General features: G+C 38.1%; 1 protein-coding gene across 1 annotated transcript; it reads left to right on the forward strand.

Annotated features, from left to right (window-relative positions):
• The first annotated feature begins 1,682 nt into the window (after nucleotides 1-1,682).
• Nucleotides 1,683-16,740, forward strand: LOC145787498 (akirin-2-like). Its single transcript, XM_082599251.1, has 6 exons — nucleotides 1,683-2,137; nucleotides 7,746-7,880; nucleotides 7,951-8,066; nucleotides 8,503-8,590; nucleotides 12,262-12,333; nucleotides 15,220-16,740. The coding sequence occupies exons 1-6, from the start codon at nucleotides 1,855-1,857 to the stop codon at nucleotides 15,228-15,230; spliced, it is 705 nt and encodes a 234-aa protein (XP_082455377.1). The 5' UTR covers nucleotides 1,683-1,854; the 3' UTR covers nucleotides 15,231-16,740.
• The last annotated feature ends 483 nt before the right edge of the window (nucleotides 16,741-17,223 follow it).

Genomic DNA, 17,223 nt, shown 5'->3' on the forward strand with positions numbered 1-17,223 from the left:
GACTATAATTTATCTATCAAGACGAAATTTATAAAGAAAAAGTTTAATTAAGTCATTGTAGTAATTAAAATTTTCAAGCAATTTTAGGATTATTTTTTTATATAATTGCTTCAGGTTTTCGCGGGCCGTACAGAAAGTTGTTGCGGGCCGCATGCGGCCCGCGGGCCGTAGTTTGCCCACCTCTGCTATAGCCTATGGGTCAAATAGTGATTTCCTCAAGCCACCGTTTTACAGTTTATAGGCTCGAGAATGACTTGGCTATAGCCTACCAATGCCAAGCGCCGGTTTCAAAGCTTTCCATTGCAATAGGCCACCCCAGGGCCGGATTTAGCTGATGGGGAGCCCGGGGCACTTTTAGATCGAGGGGCCCCGTGCACAGTATTTTGCAGAAACTTCAAAGGCTGAAAGAAAAAAGACAACACAAAATCACATTTTTTTCCACGCAAGGGGGGCCCGAGGCACCTGCACCCTCTGCCCCTCCCCCCTAAATCCGGGCCTGGGCCACCCTCAGACAATACAAAAGAGAAGCAGGTTCATTTTATAAAAAAAAGACGCTGGAATGAAACCCTCACCTCGAACCAATCATAAGCTACGTTTTCCGTGACGTGAAAAAGCAGATAATACAAAGTAATGGTTTTGCGGTTATTTGCTTGACTTAGTGGTAGGGGCTAAGAAGTAGGCTAGTCATTTTCATGACCTGAGTTCGATTCCCACACCTACCATAACTTATCTCTTTTTTCTTTTGTAATTACCAAACAAAGTTTAGCAAGGATCAACTTTCGGTGGCCTTTTATAACATGTTCTAATTGGTTGGCGATGTCACTGAAGTCGTTAGGAACTTAGGATCTGGCAGAACTTTTTCATGTTGAAGTGGCTTACCCAAGAAAATGGAGTGAAGCAAAAGTTGTCTTCCAAAGAAAACAAAATGCTGGAATGGAGAAAAATGCGCTGCGTGGACTACAGGGCTCCTGAAGCCATTCTGGGTACAAAAGTGAACCCTTTCAAATCCACTACCTGACAATATCCAACATTTTACCATTTCAAGAACGTTAAATTTTGCAAAAGGTCGATTTTAGCCTTCCCAATATTGAGATAGAAGCGAAGTAAGATTAGTAGCCTATTATTTCTTCTACAAAGTCAAGTTAAATTTTCTGGGTTTTGTTGGTTTGAAATATCTATCAAAACTTTATATGATGTAAAATCCAGCATATTGAATATCGAATTTTTCGTTTCCAAGTAACCCAAATAAACAACGTAAATTTGAGTGGGTCTCAGATAGCTGCCCCCCTACCCTTCAATTCAATTTTCTTTTTCTTTGTCAGAATGCAAAAAAAATGATATTGTGAAAAAGAAATACAGTAACAAAACCAACAAAAGGAAAAGGTGGCAAAACCACAATGGTTTAAGACGTGCATGAAAGGATCTAATATTGCAGTATATGCATCGATAAATATAGTTAAGCATGGCCACCAAACCCTACTTGGCGTACGGTGCGGTTAACACGGTCTTGGGTCAAATAAACAATATCAAAGTACCATTCTATGGCTTTTTTGCGGAAAAGCTAATTGACGAACGCAACCGAGGTTTTGAAATATATTGTAGTCAGACTGCATTAAAATCTACACCCTCTTGTCTCATGTGCTTTTGTAGAAACTAGAAATATTGGATTTTGATTGGAAACACCTATTTTTTGTTGAAATCGAAAGACTGATCCTGTTAGGCTGTTTCTCAAGTTTGACAAAAACGACAAAATTTGCTCATTCTCTGCTGAAATAGACCAACTTCCTGTGGTATAAAAGTTTTCATAGGCATCCCAACTTAATCTAACAGGTGTGCAACGTTTTAAGCTTTCACATGGCTTGTGGTGTAGCATTAAAAAGAAGCTTGGATTTTGATGTTATCCGCAACTCAAATTCTCCAGTTTCCTGTGAAGATACCCCATCATCCAAATGTAGAAAATACAACATTGCTCAAAGATGTGGTTCTGTTACTTCAGTTACAAGCACTCCTACATCTGTCTCTTCGTCGATTTGGCAAAGATACACTCCTGTGACTGATGCAACTTCAACTGGGACGATTGAAGAAAAGTCTCCATTTACCGGTACTAGTGCAACAAAGACATGTGCCATTTCCTCAGGTTTGTTGGTCTAAATTAATGATGGCAATAATAATATGTTGTGGTTGTGGTCCAGTTGCAAACATCATCTTTAATAAGCCATTGGTCGAGAAACTGTGGGCGTGGGCCTTTTAGTAATGATTTTAGTGAGTCATGGGGTGTTAACTGGATGCAACCTATTCTGGCCCTTGAAAACTTTGTCCCATAATTTTGTTCCCTGAAAAGTTTGAGAAAAAAAAAATAGAACAAAGCCAAAGTCGCTGGTTGGAGTTTCCGCAAACATTTTAAAATTTTCCCCTTAAACTAATCATTGAATTTGATAGTTGGAAGTGAATAGATCTTTCCAGTGTCAGGGTTGATCGGTTTAAACCGGGGCGGTTTAAACCGCCTGGTAAAAACCGGTTAAAACCTGGTTTAAACCGGGCAGTTTTGACCACCTATTGCTGGTCAAAACTGGTCAAAACCCCATAAGTGTATGAATCAAGTTGCTTTTCAATTGAATTAAAAGTATTACCCTCCATGTTATTAGTAATGATGTTCAACTATATTTTGTTTTGATCAACATAACCTAAATGCTGGATTTGGAACAAAAAATATTCAATTTCTCTGTTTGTTTTTGATATTTCAATCAGTTGGTTATTTTAATTACCGTACTGAGAAAATTCAAATTCTAAAAATAAGTTTCTGATGAACCAAAAAATGCTTGGTAGAACGATGAACAATTTGCACAGCCAAGTGAGCCAACTGAAGTACAAGAATTTATTCCAACAATTTTTTTTTTATGAAAAACATTTGCCATCAAATTTTATCCAGTTAAAATAAAACAATGCGAATGCATATTCTAAGATGCTTTAAAAATTAAAGACAGGATAGTTTATGATTCGTTCTTTGAAGCAAAGTACACGTCAAGCCAAGAAAGGATTATCGGAAAAGGAACAAGTTGTGATGCCTTATGCCTATCTACTTTATGTAGAACACTTCAATTGAACAATTAGAATTAACAAGTCTCTCCAGTATATTCAAATGCTTCATTCACCAGTCAATTTCATCTTTTCTTTCTCCCTCACCTTCTCCCTCCTCCCTCACCTTCTACCATCTCCCTCACATTTTCAGTGATTTTCTGGCGAACACGATCAAGCAACTCATTACAGGGTTTTGACCAGTCAGGTCAGGGTTTTGACCGGTTTAAACCTAGTTTTGACCGGTTAAAACCAGGTTTAAACCGCTTAGTGGTCAAAACCCAGTTTTGACCACTTAGAGATCAACCCTGTCCAGTGTAGCTCGTGATCATTTTTAATGAAGGGGCTACAATCTTTATTCAATAACCCTAACTCGAAAGTGAGATTTGGTTTATCAACTATTATTTCAAGATACTCAGTGGTTAACTGTTTCGGCAACTCCAATCGGCGACAATGGCGTTTCTGTATTTTTTTTCAATATTTTTGTGGGAAAAAATTTAAATGTTTGCGGCAACTCCAATCAGCGACTTTAACTCTGTTGTATTCATTTCTCGATCTTTTTAGGGGACAAAGTGTTCAGGTGACGAAATAGGTTGCACCCGTGTTTACTCTTATTTCAGTTTTATGAAATAATTATCGGCTGGATAATAGTTGTAGGCTACATTAATTTTATATGATTTTCTGTTGGCTTCATAAGTTCATAACCAAGTGGTAAGAGCCCTGGTATGGTATATACTCAACAGTTCGACACTGCGCAGTGCGCATGCGGCTACATTTTTAGCGGGACACTTTAAGTCATGTCTGAAGATGAACACAAAGATTAACTTCCTTACCTTCTCCTCTTCATCCAAATCTTCAACCACCAGGCGTAAGCCTGGATACAACAAAACAAATTTCAGTTTAGGTTTCATTGTTTTTATTTGTCTAAATTTGCTGTTGAAAATATATTTTGTTAGGCTGCCAAAAAACTAGTAAAATATTGGTAAGCTTATGCGTATTGCAAATGATCAAGATTTTCTTTTAGTAATAATTTTTCATTTTTGTTGTAATTGTCGGGGCTTCGAGTTTTTAAGCCGCTCACGATTTTATGAGAGGGAAATGCAGGAGAGTCCTTGCTGACCATCAGGCACAGGGAGCTTGAAACCTACAAGCGCCTAGTTATTTAAACCGTAGGAGACTTTCAATAGTTAGTCCTATGAAGAGAGTGCTTTAGTTAGGATAAAAAAAGGTTATCAACTACTGAGTTAAGTCTTTTGTGCAAGTCCTTTTCAAATTTGTATTTTCACCTAGTCGATTAAGGATACAGCTAATTTCGTCCCCTGAACACTTCGTCCCTTAAAGATCGAGAGAAAAAATTTAAGAAAGCTGAAGTTGTTGATTGGACTTTTCGCCAACATTTAAAAATTGTCCTAGGCTTGAATTAATCATTGAATTTTTATGGGCAGCCACCCTTAGCCAAGTGAATGACAAACATTTAATGTACCTTATACTAAAATATCTACACTAGCATCTAGCAACAACAAACAAACTTGCATTCATATTGTGTTAAAATTACAAAGTTTTAATGTTAGATGCTGATAGTCAACGATAAAAAAGCTCAAAGAGTGTCAGTCCACATTAGCAAATTACACTGCAATCAACTCTAATAATTAGATTAAATAGGCTAATAAATATTATCAACTCTAATAATTAATTTAATTAGATTTAGTGGTAAAAATTTAACTGCAATTTAGCATTGAGAGGAAGAAAGTGAAGTTCGGTTTATCAACTATTATTTCAAGATACTTAGCATGGTCAACTGTTTCGGCAACTCCGATCTGTGAGTTAAGCTCATCTGGCAACACTAATTGGGTAGATCTAGCCATTACCTTTTTTAAAAAAACGGGTCTTTTATAAAAAAATAAATAACCCGGGTACTCGAGAAGTTTGAAGAACAAAACATAGATGAAGGTGCCACTAATTTATTTGTTGCTTTTTAACTTTAATGGACACGTCCGCTGAAAAATCTTACTATTCATAAACGTCTGGTAAACCGGAAGTGTCAGTCTGGTTTCAGTGGCGCCGCCAGACCTTCAACAATGGGGGAGCAAAATATTGGCAGTGCAAGACAGAAGCGTAGTTGACAGCCGGCGGGTGAAGCCTGATTGCATGTTTGCCGAAGGCGACACTAAGCGGCGGAGGGTCTGGGGGGCCTCCCCCAAAAAATTTTGAAAAATTACTTTCAGTTTAGTGCATTCTGAGAGCATTTTCAACAAAATTGTGGGTATGAATATTCCTGTAAAATGGTGCTGTCCGGTGGCATAACAAAAGGATAAGATTATGTTTTCTTCGGCATTTTTCGGAAATAAAGCTAAGTCTCTATGTTTTCTTGTTGCTAATTCCAGGCTGAGATATTTGAATGTTTGGTATTGGCAAAACTCGCTCTTTTAATGCAGTTTCGTGTAAAATTAGGCAAACTTTGTTTTAGAGACATAGGTTGATTGCTTTTTTTGCGAGATTATTACAGTTTTACTATTTATAAATTTTCTCCTTGGTTGATCCAAAAAGCGATCTTATTCCTGTAAGTCACTAACTTTTATGCTTTAAAGTCAACCCAAAGTTTAGAAAATGTAACGTCATAGAGGTCATACATCTTGATGAGTGTCAAACAAAAAGTTTTGAGACAATGAAGTTACTTTATTTCTGATATATTCAAGTTTCGTATAACGAATAGCTGTTTAGACGTTAATCTAGATCGAACAAGCGATCTCAGCAGTTACAGATGGCTTGCATCCTTGCACAGTTTGACGTGAAATTACATCATAGGCTGAAGCTTTTCTTGCAAACAATGTATTAACATCCGTAAATTCAATTTGGAAGGTTGAAACCCCCAAACCCCCCCTCCCTTGGCTGCCCCACTGGTGCAAGACAGTGATATATTATTTAATTTTTTTTGTTTTCTACTGCTATTAGTATTGTCTATTGCAATATAGCCTACCAAAAGTCCCACATTTTTGACATGTCTGATCTGTTGAAAAAAATAAAATTCAAAATAAATCACAGTTGGATTCCGTATGGAACTTGCAACCGCTATCGCTAGCGAAAATTTGCGTTGCTTTTTTCCAGATTGAAAAACCATTTTTACAAATGCTTCACTGAAAGTAAAAATAATCAATTAAAACGCCAACCCTAACCAGCTAAATCTGTTGATTTTGCATTGATTCAACGTTGTAGGGCGTTGAATCGTTGTAAAAGATGCACAAGCTTGCTCGCGGGACGCAAGCCTTCCAATTTAAAGGCAATAAGCAACGCAATATCCTCAGAAATAAAAGAATGAGAAAATAATTTTACTACAAGTGAAACGTATTTTAACGTCAGTCGTCTAATAAACGTAGGAACATGTTGACTTTAGTTGCATTATTTTGTCATACTGCATTTTTTGCATCTTAATACGTATATAAATAATTGTTCGCTCATTGCATTGTGTGTTTTAAACTTTATCGTCATTATATTGCGCATGAAATCTTCGTGGATAGGATAAAGAAAAACGAAGAATAAAAAATCATTTAACACCGGTGGAGCAAAATTGCAGTTTAATACAATAAACTTTAACTAGTATTAACAGGACTATAACATACCAAGCTGTTGAAAACTCGACAGGGAAAGCAAAATGTGGCATCCTTAGCTTCTGAATACTCCAGCCAGAGATAGTCATCAAACCACTGGTTACTTGCTATATTACTTTAGTAGACTTCGTTAAGTTCAATCTACATTATATCCTTGAAACATGGAATGACCCACTGCTGTATGCACTGCCACCACTCAAGAACCAAGCAAGAGCCAATCTGCTGAACAGCCGGTAACAATTGCTACGTGACAGGCAGCAGGCAAAGTATACGTGAATAGAATCACAAAATCGTAGTAATAACAGCAGCAAGAAGAATAAGTTTAAAATAAAAGAAAAAGCTTTTAACCCCTCTCCCCCCTTGCAACTTGAGTTGACTTCAGGTTGGGATCCAAATATATAAAAAATAAAAAAAACAATATGTAAGAATATAAAAAAAAAAAAAAGATGATGCCCAAAACAGCTGCCCCGCCTGCCCCCCCCTCTGCCGGCGCCACTGTTTGGTTTCGTTCCTCGCTGCTTCAGGAACAACCCAGGAGGTCAATTACACTCTCGTTTTCGAAGACGACCGATTAGGTTCGAACGCGCAGTCCAACAGCGATACTTGAAGTGAATATTTTGGGCAATTTTTGGTCTATAACATTCGAAGTTGTACCCATAATCCAATAAACACATTTATATTAAAACCTGGCCATTTTCACTTTAACACAAGGCTTGCGTCATTTAGGTCTTGCGGCCTAGGGATGACGTCATGCGTGTTTGCGTCATTCGGACCTCGGCATGAAGTCGTGTACCGATCGGGCACGGCCTGTACTGTCCTGTAGGTATAGGCACTCCCTCACGGTGGCGTGGCCAGGCAATTTAGACGCTATTGCAAGTAAATTATATTTTATTGGTTGCTTAATGGTTATATGTGCTCTAGCCACTTTCTGGTCTTTGTCGATGTTTTACCGTAGTTTTTATCGTCAATAAAACACTCATTACAACAGTCATAAGATGGCGCTAAAGTGCTGCGAGTACAGTAGTCTTAAAATTTAGAAAATCGAATACAACTTTGCTTTTGCAGAGCAAATTGTGAAACACATTTATCAAGAGTACAGGCGAATGAAAAAACGAAAACAGCTCCAAGCTCCCCCAAATCCGGATTCATCCCGCTCTAACCGGATGTTTGCCGGATCCTCTGCGTCGCCAAGTGCCTCAGGTATAACACTTATCTCATAGCGTTTGATCTCATATCATCACCATTCACAGCTCAACATTTTCTTGTTCAGGCCACTCTTCTCTTGCTAGTAATTTGCCATGCATCACCCTGGATCCAAGGAGCACAACCTCTGTCGTTCTTCCTGGGAAACAAAGTGCTGACACTCCCTTGCTTTCAATGAAACAAGTCAGTGATTTCTTAAATAACAAACGCCAGTCGTCCTTTTTGCATCGATCTAACGATTATTGTCGTCGTTCCAATGCAAAAAACCTCTTAATGCAGAAAGGAGCGTTACTTACTTCTTCTTGGCAGTCAGTACAAGGCTGAGTATTGAGTAACCTACTCACTAGAACAGCGAGCAGTTGCGATTCTCTAACCATAATTGTGTAGCCTTTACGCTAGCCATTGAGACCATCCAATTATGTTTTTCGGCGGCCGATAATACAGTAGCAAGAACGTGCTACTGTACAATCGGCTGCCGAGAAACGTAATCTGTGTTTGTTGAAAATAAAGCTAAAAATCCACGTGATTGTCAAAATCTTCAACTTGCAGTATATTTTGCTGTAGGCCCATATCTCAGGTTTGTTTGAATATTTGCGCCAAAGGTCTCTGTGCTTTCTAGGTCGGTCTGATTTGCGAGCGTCTGTTGGCAGAACAGGAGGAAAAACTACGTTCGGAGTACGAGAAAACGCTTCTGAATAAGCTCTCAGGTATGTAGAGTATCAGCACGGCTTTTAAATTCCACTATTCAGGTAATTGCTTACAATTGCACTGCTTTTGTTTGTACCTTTACGATTGGAAGCGCTACCCTTGGCTGCCAAACGTTTTAAAATCATGAATGCATCAAAAACACCAGGTGCATTTGGAACATGTGTTTTTACCTCTGGCTTACTTTCCAAAGGTAGATTGCCCAGCGGTAAAACTAAAATTGCCACTTTTCACAATGTAGATGCTAACGACCTGTTTAAGCCTGAAGTGAACTTTGTTTACCTCAGTTATTTTCGGCTCAGAAGCTGCCAGCCTGCCAGCTTACTATACCGTGGATCTGCTTGGCCTTGCTTCATTAAACTTGACCTCCCTTGCTGTTGTAAATTAGCGTACCCCTGATTGAGAACAAAAGTGAAGAGCTCAAATGTGCAGTGGAGCTAAACACATTCAAGTTTGTGGAATGGATATTTCGAAAAGGGCCGATTTGAAATTATTATACAGTTCATGATATAAGTTTATGGCTGTATTGCATTTTTTATATAATGTGCAGTCCGAAATATAACGACCAGCGGTCCCCAATGACTGCAAAGCCGATGCACGATAACAAGCTGCAAATTCGACGTTTTTACATTCATTCAACGTCTGTGGACGCTCAGTCAATGCAAAAAGACTGATTTGCTTGGCGAGGTATGGCAACTTGGCCATTGGCGATCCAAGTATTTACCACCCATATAGAAAGCGACAACATGAAAAGAAGCTGCAATGAATCATTCTGTCGAGAATGTGCGTTTCACTTCCGAAACTCCCTATTCCACCATGATCAAATATTCCGAACGCGATGACTAACTTGACAAAACGAATTCGAAAGCTTGATATTTAACTGAGATTGAGAGGGGCGCCATTCGGTGCCAGGTGATGATGACAAATGTTGCCTGCTTGGTTAAGCGTCCTAAAGATAGTTTTTGTTATCATTTGTGTATTTTGCTTCAACTTTTCGTAATTTTAATGGAAAATTGGCCTTTTGTTGACGCTGTTGGTCCTGTGTATTCAATCACAAAGCATAATTACACCACATGTCAAGTTCTGCAACTATAATATTCTTTTTCAATGAGAAGATCTAGTGCAGCACGCACCCCCTTCTTATTTCACCATCGTTGTTGGGAAATTAGTACTATCGCTGAAAGCTATTGATTTCTGATAATAACTGACCTAAGGGTTGTGTATTTCTGTCGATGTTCAATTGTCCAATAACCGTATACCACCTCTGACTGCAATGTCGGAGCTAATGTGACGTACATTGAACTTACACGGAGTTCATTTATTGTTATGGGCAATACATGCTTTTTTCTTTAAAGCTTTTTAAACGCTCAGGATGTGAGTCATGTAAGGTTTGTTTTTATTAAATAATTAGGTAAAATCCACGCGATGGGTTGTGTCGTATTTATGTGCTTTCTGGATTCTAGGTATGTTGTGGATAATTTTCGAGGAAATGTGTTAAATTGAATTTCCAATAACAATTCCTCTGCAATTAAGTCACCCATCACTTTTGGATTTACCTGATCATCTGGCAAGCTTACGCTTAATTTCAACGTAAATGAAATTGCAAGGTGGCCAATAAAATATTTAGAAAAATAGCTTTTATTCTACCTCTACCTTGATCAAGGGTGCAACTGTCAAGACCAGAGAGGGTGGACCCACTGATCATTCTTCTTGGCAAGAAAAACCCGTAATGTAGCTTCCTCTCGTCAAAAAATATAAACCAAAGATTCTTAAACGTGAGATGCCCCCTATTTTTTCAAGCTCTTTGCCCCCTTTAATGAGATACATGCCCCCAGTTTTACAATCCCTGGTTAGATTTAGCTTCAAAAATATTCCATCAACCTAATATATTTGAATGCTTCTGGGCTTCCTTCAGTTAAACTTCCCCCATCTTTAGCAATAAATGGTTATGCCGCTGACCTTTGCTACTGACGAACTCACAAGAACACCAAGGTAGACCGTAATCTTTTTTTAATTTCCTTGGTACATAAAGTCCTTCGTAGTAACAAGCATTGACCTTCCAGAGAAACTTTTTTGATGTTTGATTAGCTTCTGCCTTCAGGATTTATCACAAATGCGTCATTCCACGATTTGCCCTTTGGCTGCTTCAAGCCGATGAACGACTCGCTGGTTGTTAATGTATTTTCAAGAAAAAACAAACAAGAATTAATAATCTTATTTTCCACATATTTTCTTGTTTAAATATTGTCCTATTGAACGTGTATCGTGTTCTTGGAATGAGCGCAGAACCCAGAAAAACTTTTACGTACATCACCACCAGAAAAGCGACACTGACAGCATCAATCTAGGTCAAATAGCGTTGTTACAGAATGTTCAACCCAACGTCTATGTTTAACCATAATCTTTAAAAAAAAAAAAATTTTGCTGGTTTAAATAAAACTTTTAAATCGTTTGTAGTAAAAGCACTGCAATGCCATTAGCTTCTTTAGCGACACAAAATATACATCACCTTGCGTTTGTTCAACGAAGCTGCTGATAAAGAATGAGGTCAAATGAAGTAAACAAAAAATACATTTTAATTGCTGCATTGTTTGAAAGTTGAAAGCCCGCACTGAATTCCCCAAGCATTACCCAGCTGACAAAGTAAACGTCGTGAAAACGCTCCAATTTTTTTCCTGAAGTATGTTTACAACGAGAAACCAGCTTCTGTTGAGCCCTTCCCAGCTCACCAAAGCTGCCCTTTTCACGACGTCACTAGGTGTTGAAACGATGTAAAAATAGTACCTTTGCTAGTTGAAGTTCAATCCAATTCAAACACTCCCAGATGACAAAATCCATTCTGACATTGAATCCATGCAAAAAGATGGGATTTTGCAAGCTGGATAATGACGTTTGGATGTAATGGATTTCCAATCATTAAAAACGATGATTGCGTCAAAATGACGACCAAGTTATTTTTGTTTACCACCTGTCAGCTGACACTTTGATTATGCAGCACGCCCAATCCAACTCAGCTTGTTTGGCAACGGCTATGCGCTTCCAAATGACGACATACTTTATCTTTACGTTGAAACAACGTTTGTAGATGACGTATGCAAAGATGTCAACAAACGATGATTCAAAATTGGGACTCTTTGCAAAAATCCGTTCTTTTTACATTGAATCAACGTCTGCGGACGTTGCCAAAAGAGCGAATTTTGCGATTTGTGAAAGTGAAACGAAAGGTTTGATGTCACATGCTCATTACCAGATCAAACGCGTTTAAAAACTGCAATTCCGCCAGTGACCTTCCTTCAATCGAAATGCTGACCTAGGTTGTTATCGTGGTGATTCTTGCAACGCCGCGCGTTTCACAATTACATGTTGGTGTTGATGCTGAGTTGGGAAAACTTCAAGTGCTGAATGTTGATATTCAACAAGAACAAATCCAAGCTCGGATTCTGGCACATTGAGTCACGACTTACAATGCTTATTTTTGGCCTTTTTTCTACCTATTTGGCCTCAAGTTGGCCTATTTTTTTTGGTGATTTTGGCCTTTTTTGCAAATTTCAATCTGGCAACCCTGACTTCAACGCTTGAGAATCTTAGTTTTACCATTTGATTGAGAGTTCGTTGCTATAGCGTTTTCATCTCTGACACATTTACCGTTATTTTTATAATTTGCATCCAACAGAACAATATGATGCCTTTGTCAAGTTCAGCCATGACCAACTTCGCCAGCAGCTGCAAGAACGGCCTGCCAGCTGTACGTAAAATAAAGCATTTTTTATCTATTCAAAATATTTATGTATTACACTGGTCAACAAAAAGTTTGTTGCATTTTCAAATTCACTTGGTCTTGGGTAATTTTGGGGTGCTGAATCCGAATATGACGTTATTTTTGGTCTAGAAGCTCTAGATTTTTTGCAAATTTTAATTTTTTCCTTTTTTTGAGTAAAAACTGAATATTTTTCAAAAAAATTGTATTTTGATAAATAGGTAAAAAAACATCTTTTACGACTGAAATAACTGCTTAACTGTTTTGTCTATAGCTCAGATCTATACTTACTGATAGAAATGCACAGAAATATTTGAAAAAACATTACAAAATCATTCGAAAAGTGTCGTAAACAAAATTTCAAAAACTATATAGGCTATAGGCCCATACATAACAAACGAATCATTTTCACAACTACAGTAGTAACCATAGCACTGCATGCAGACCTATTGCAATTACAAGCATAAATAAGCTCCTTTAAAAGTTTGATGTTGTGAGAAAAGTTCACTGGCTGAAAATAGAAAGCGAAATCCACACTACATGCTGGGCAAAAATTGGCGTTTGAGGCTCTTGCGTTTGTAAGCTTTTTGGGGGCAGTCTCGTTTAATGCTCCAGCAGTAATCTGCCATCATGTGTCGATTCCATCGGCCTTGGTAACGTTCTTCTACTTTCATAAGATCCTGGTGGAACCGCTCTCTTTGTTCGTCACTGACAGCTCCAAGGTTTTCTGGAAATTTGTCCAGATAACTGAATAAGAAATGAACTTTAATGCTCATTCTGCATCCTAAGTCGCGGAAAGCAAAGAGCATTTTGCTCACAAGAACCTCGTAATTGTGAGCCTTTTTGTTTTCAAGAAAGTTTTTAGTGACATCCACAAAGGACAACCATACTGCTCTCTCTTTGGTTTTCATCTTATCGGTGAACTGTTGGTCTCGCACAAGGCTTCGAATTTGTGGTCCATTGAAGGCACCAGCTTTAATCTTTTCGTATGAAATGGAGGGAAATGTGTGAACAATATATTGGAAGCAGTCGCTATCAGGGCTTAAAGCTTTCACAAACTGTTTCATCAACCTTAACTTGATGTGAAGAGGGGGGGAAATTTTTTGTCTCTACTTACAATCGGATCGTTTAACATGTTTGGCATGCCGGCTTCAAGTGTTTCACGTATGGGCCAATCCTTTTAAGTCCAATGCTTGTCATTAGCTCTGCTGTCCCACATGCAAAGATAACATGGAAACTTTATGTATCCTTTTTGCTGACCAAGTAAGAAACCAACCATTTTCAGGTCAACACATAATATCCAATTGTGCTGATGATATTTCAGCAAGTCAATGACTAGCTTAATTATCATCATATGATTCTTTTAAGACAGTTGAATGACCAACTGGAACTCCTCCATATGCATTACCATTGTGCAAAAGAACACACTTCAGGCTTCGCCTGGAACTGTCTATAAATAAGCGCCATTCACTTGAATCATATGAAGAAACTCCTAGTTGGACGAGAAGGCCTGGAATATCATTGCAGTAAATTAACTGCTTTTCTTCTGAAAAAAAAGACATAAACATTTCATCTCGTTTCCTGAAAAACGAAACCTTTGTGGAACGGTCCAATACGTGTTTTTCACTAAGCCTTGATGCTAAAAGCTCAGCAGCTTGCTTGGATAAGTCCAAGTCTCGTACCAAGTCATTTAGTTCTGACTGGTTAAATTTCTGAATGGTTTCAGAATTAGAGCCTTCTGAGTCTGCATCTGCTTCCTTAGTATACTCGCATTCCATACTACCTTGGTAAATCTCAGAGTCTGTTTCTTCATCATCGGAGGATGCAAAACCATTAAATACTGGAGGTGGAAACGTTTCAGAGTGAAAAACAGGTCGAATAGCGGAAAGAATATTTGGATAAGAAATATTTTGTCTGTTTTTCCTGCCAATGCCCTTGGTGTTAATCAAACAAAAGTAACAATCAGTGCAGTGGTCCTTTGGTTCACGCCACACCATAGGGTCACCAAAAAGAAGTCCGTTACGTTTTTTCTTTGTCCAGTCTCTAAGCATTTCTTGCTATGTCATCAAAGCTGTAAAACCAATCATCGTATCGCTGTAAATCGAGGTTAACTGGCGTGGTAACTAAAATTAAATAGTTGGAATTTTGTTTTAAATTTCAGACCAAATGCTGCAAGCCTCAAAATATCCACTGGTGTATTGCATAAAAACTAGAGCTTGCAGAAAAAATCTGATTGCAGATTTGGAATCAGTGGCTAAAACTCATTCAGAATCGATCAAAAAATCTCTTGCAACAAGAATTGTTTTTTTTTTTGACCAGTGTTGCTGTTTAATTATTAATTATGTATTGTTGATTATGCTTTAACGTGCAATTGTATTGCTAAGGAAAGCATAGAATGTCTCAGTCTGAAAAAAACTGTAACTAGTCAATAAAGCTTCTAATTCCAACCGTAATTTACTGTGTTTATTGCCACATTTTAAAGTTAAAAGAATTCATTCAAGCTTTTCCTTCGATTGTCGCCAGAGCAGGTCCAAAATTCGAAGACTTGGTCTTGTTTATTGCTGCAGTTGAACAAAAATGTTCAGATTAAAAAACAGACCTCACAGCACAGAATTTATTTTCGTGGTTTGGTGTCGAAAGCTAGCGTTTTTATAATTGGCATTGTAATTAAGTCGTAATTAAACTCAACGACAACGAATTATATCACTGCACATGAAAACAGATTACTCTTACCGAGCTATGGATTCCCCGCTAGCAAAATTGTAAACATTGTGAATTTAGCCAGCTAAGGGTTAAGGTCTGGTTGAACTTTAGAGAAAAGTGTTTCTCATCGCTAACAGACGTTTCTTTCATGTTTTCACTTTTGTTTTACAGATGTCTCTTGATTTATCCTGAAACCGCCCGCTTTGTGTTTGTACGCTTTTGTAGTAAATTGGTTTTGTAAGAAATGTGCGTTTTCCAACCACCAAAAGTTACCGTTTCAACACCTCCGACGTTGAAACGACGTACAAATTGACAACTTTTGCTGACCTGATTGAAGCCTAAGATCTTTTTGCCTTTTTATGTGACAATCTTTGATGTTTGACAATTTAATATATTTTGGGAAGCGTTAGCCCAGCGGCGTCCAATAAATAAACAAGCAACTGTGTTGAATTGTGAGAAGAATGCTGCTGCTTTTCAAAACGTCTAAGTGAGATAAAAAAGCATTCAAGATTGAAAAATTTATATTGCCGGCCATTATACTGAATTCATGCATTTGTGGCATTGGAAACGTTCACTATTGGATCTGCATTTTGGAAAAACTAAGCCAACAGAAATATCGCCTTTGGGTAAGCCTGCCGCAAAATATATGTTCTACATCTGCTGCTAGGCCATCGTTTTCACAATGAACTTCAGAAAACTTGCCCGATCCCACAGAGCAAAACCGGTCTAACAAAACGTCTGCAGACGGTAAATCAATATAAAAAGTGAGGATTTTGCTAGCTGGCATGACGTTTCTATCTCGCTTAGCTTTTGAAACGTCGTTTCAATGTCGCCAGACATTTTTCTTTTCTGATTTGTTGCTGTTTTGTACATTAACGAAATACTATGCGAAACATTGATGTACTATTTCCCATAAAGTTCATGTTTTATCTAAACGCCTTCCTCTTTGTATGCCGAGTGATGGCTTGCACAAAAAAAAATTGGAGTCTAGTCTCCTACGACATCACATTACGTTGGATGCTAGTAACGGAAAGACAAATTCACGTATGTGGAAGGAACGATCTATGACGTATCACAGACACATAGGCTTCGCTTATGGCTCTGCCAAAGTCACTGGTACAAAGATTTTTGCCTTTGCCCTTTACAGGTTCAATTTAAGATTACTGCGATTCACAAAAAGGTGTCAAATTTTTGTGTTTCTATGTTTCTTAAACTGTAAAAGGCAGACGTTACCGGCTTTTGTGCCTGTTCAAATACCATACTACGCCCTTGGAAAGAGGAATATCTGACATCAGATAAGTCGCATGGAATGGCAAAAAATATCCTAATTTAGGGGTGGTGACAAGATTCGTCGCATGGGGGTGATGGAAAGGACGTCATATGACGTTTGAACAGCTCTTTGTTCAACAAATTATTCGCAGTGCTTACGTTAACACAAGATGATTTCAAACTGCGTCGTTTTGTTTGACACTATTTTTTTCCTTGGCCATCTAACAATGTACTTTTGTCTTGTTTGTTTTTTGCGTTTGAATGCACAGGTTTTAATTGCTCTCATTGTATTACCCATAGACACCTGGTGTCTATGGTATTACCGTATATTGTAAATTATCAAATTTATGACTTTATATAATTCCTGATGCTTAAAACGAATCCATTAATTAATTAATAAAATGTAGAGTGCTGTATTTTGATGCAGGCAGAGTCCATTCCCAGACGTTGAATCAATGTAAATATGACGGATTTTGCTGTATTGGTTGTTTTATTAGATTTAGAAGAACAACTTGCAACAGCAATCCTTAGGTCCTATCTACATAACTCGCAAGTTAGCCCCTATTAGGATTGGTTTAACGTCCGTAGGCGTTGAGTAAACGAAAGAATTGTACTGTTTTACTGGGCAACCAAGGAAGATCAGGCACTGTGGGAGGAAATGCCGAGCAATTACCTGTTTTTTTTTTCGTTTGTGCTTTTCTGTAGAAGGTGGTTAGTTGTCATTTGAGTGATAATTGAAATCTTCATCCACAAACAGAGAAGACCCCTTTTGGAAACTTAATCCTTGCATACTTGTAAACCACTGGCACAGGCCTGATTAACGAGTGAACTACAGGTATTTCATCCTTTAGATGTCACTGAATGGAGGACTGTTTTTCAAATTGCATTGCTCAAGGCAAGGGCACA

Source organism: Aplidium turbinatum, chromosome 18 (assembly GCF_918807975.1).
Source record: "Aplidium turbinatum chromosome 18, kaAplTurb1.1, whole genome shotgun sequence".
Classification (NCBI taxonomy): domain Eukaryota; kingdom Metazoa; phylum Chordata; class Ascidiacea; order Aplousobranchia; family Polyclinidae; genus Aplidium; species Aplidium turbinatum.

Excerpts from the sequence above, each read along its gene's own strand:
- LOC145787498 (XM_082599251.1), top strand. The coding sequence starts at position 1,855 with ATGGCTTGTGGTGTAGCATTAAAAAGAAGCTTGGATTTTGATGTTATC. Across the intron at positions 2,138-7,745 it reads GACATGTGCCATTTCCTCAG|AGCAAATTGTGAAACACATT; the intron begins GTTTGTTGGTCT and ends TTGCTTTTGCAG. Across the intron at positions 8,591-12,261 it reads GCTTCTGAATAAGCTCTCAG|AACAATATGATGCCTTTGTC; the intron begins GTATGTAGAGTA and ends TGCATCCAACAG.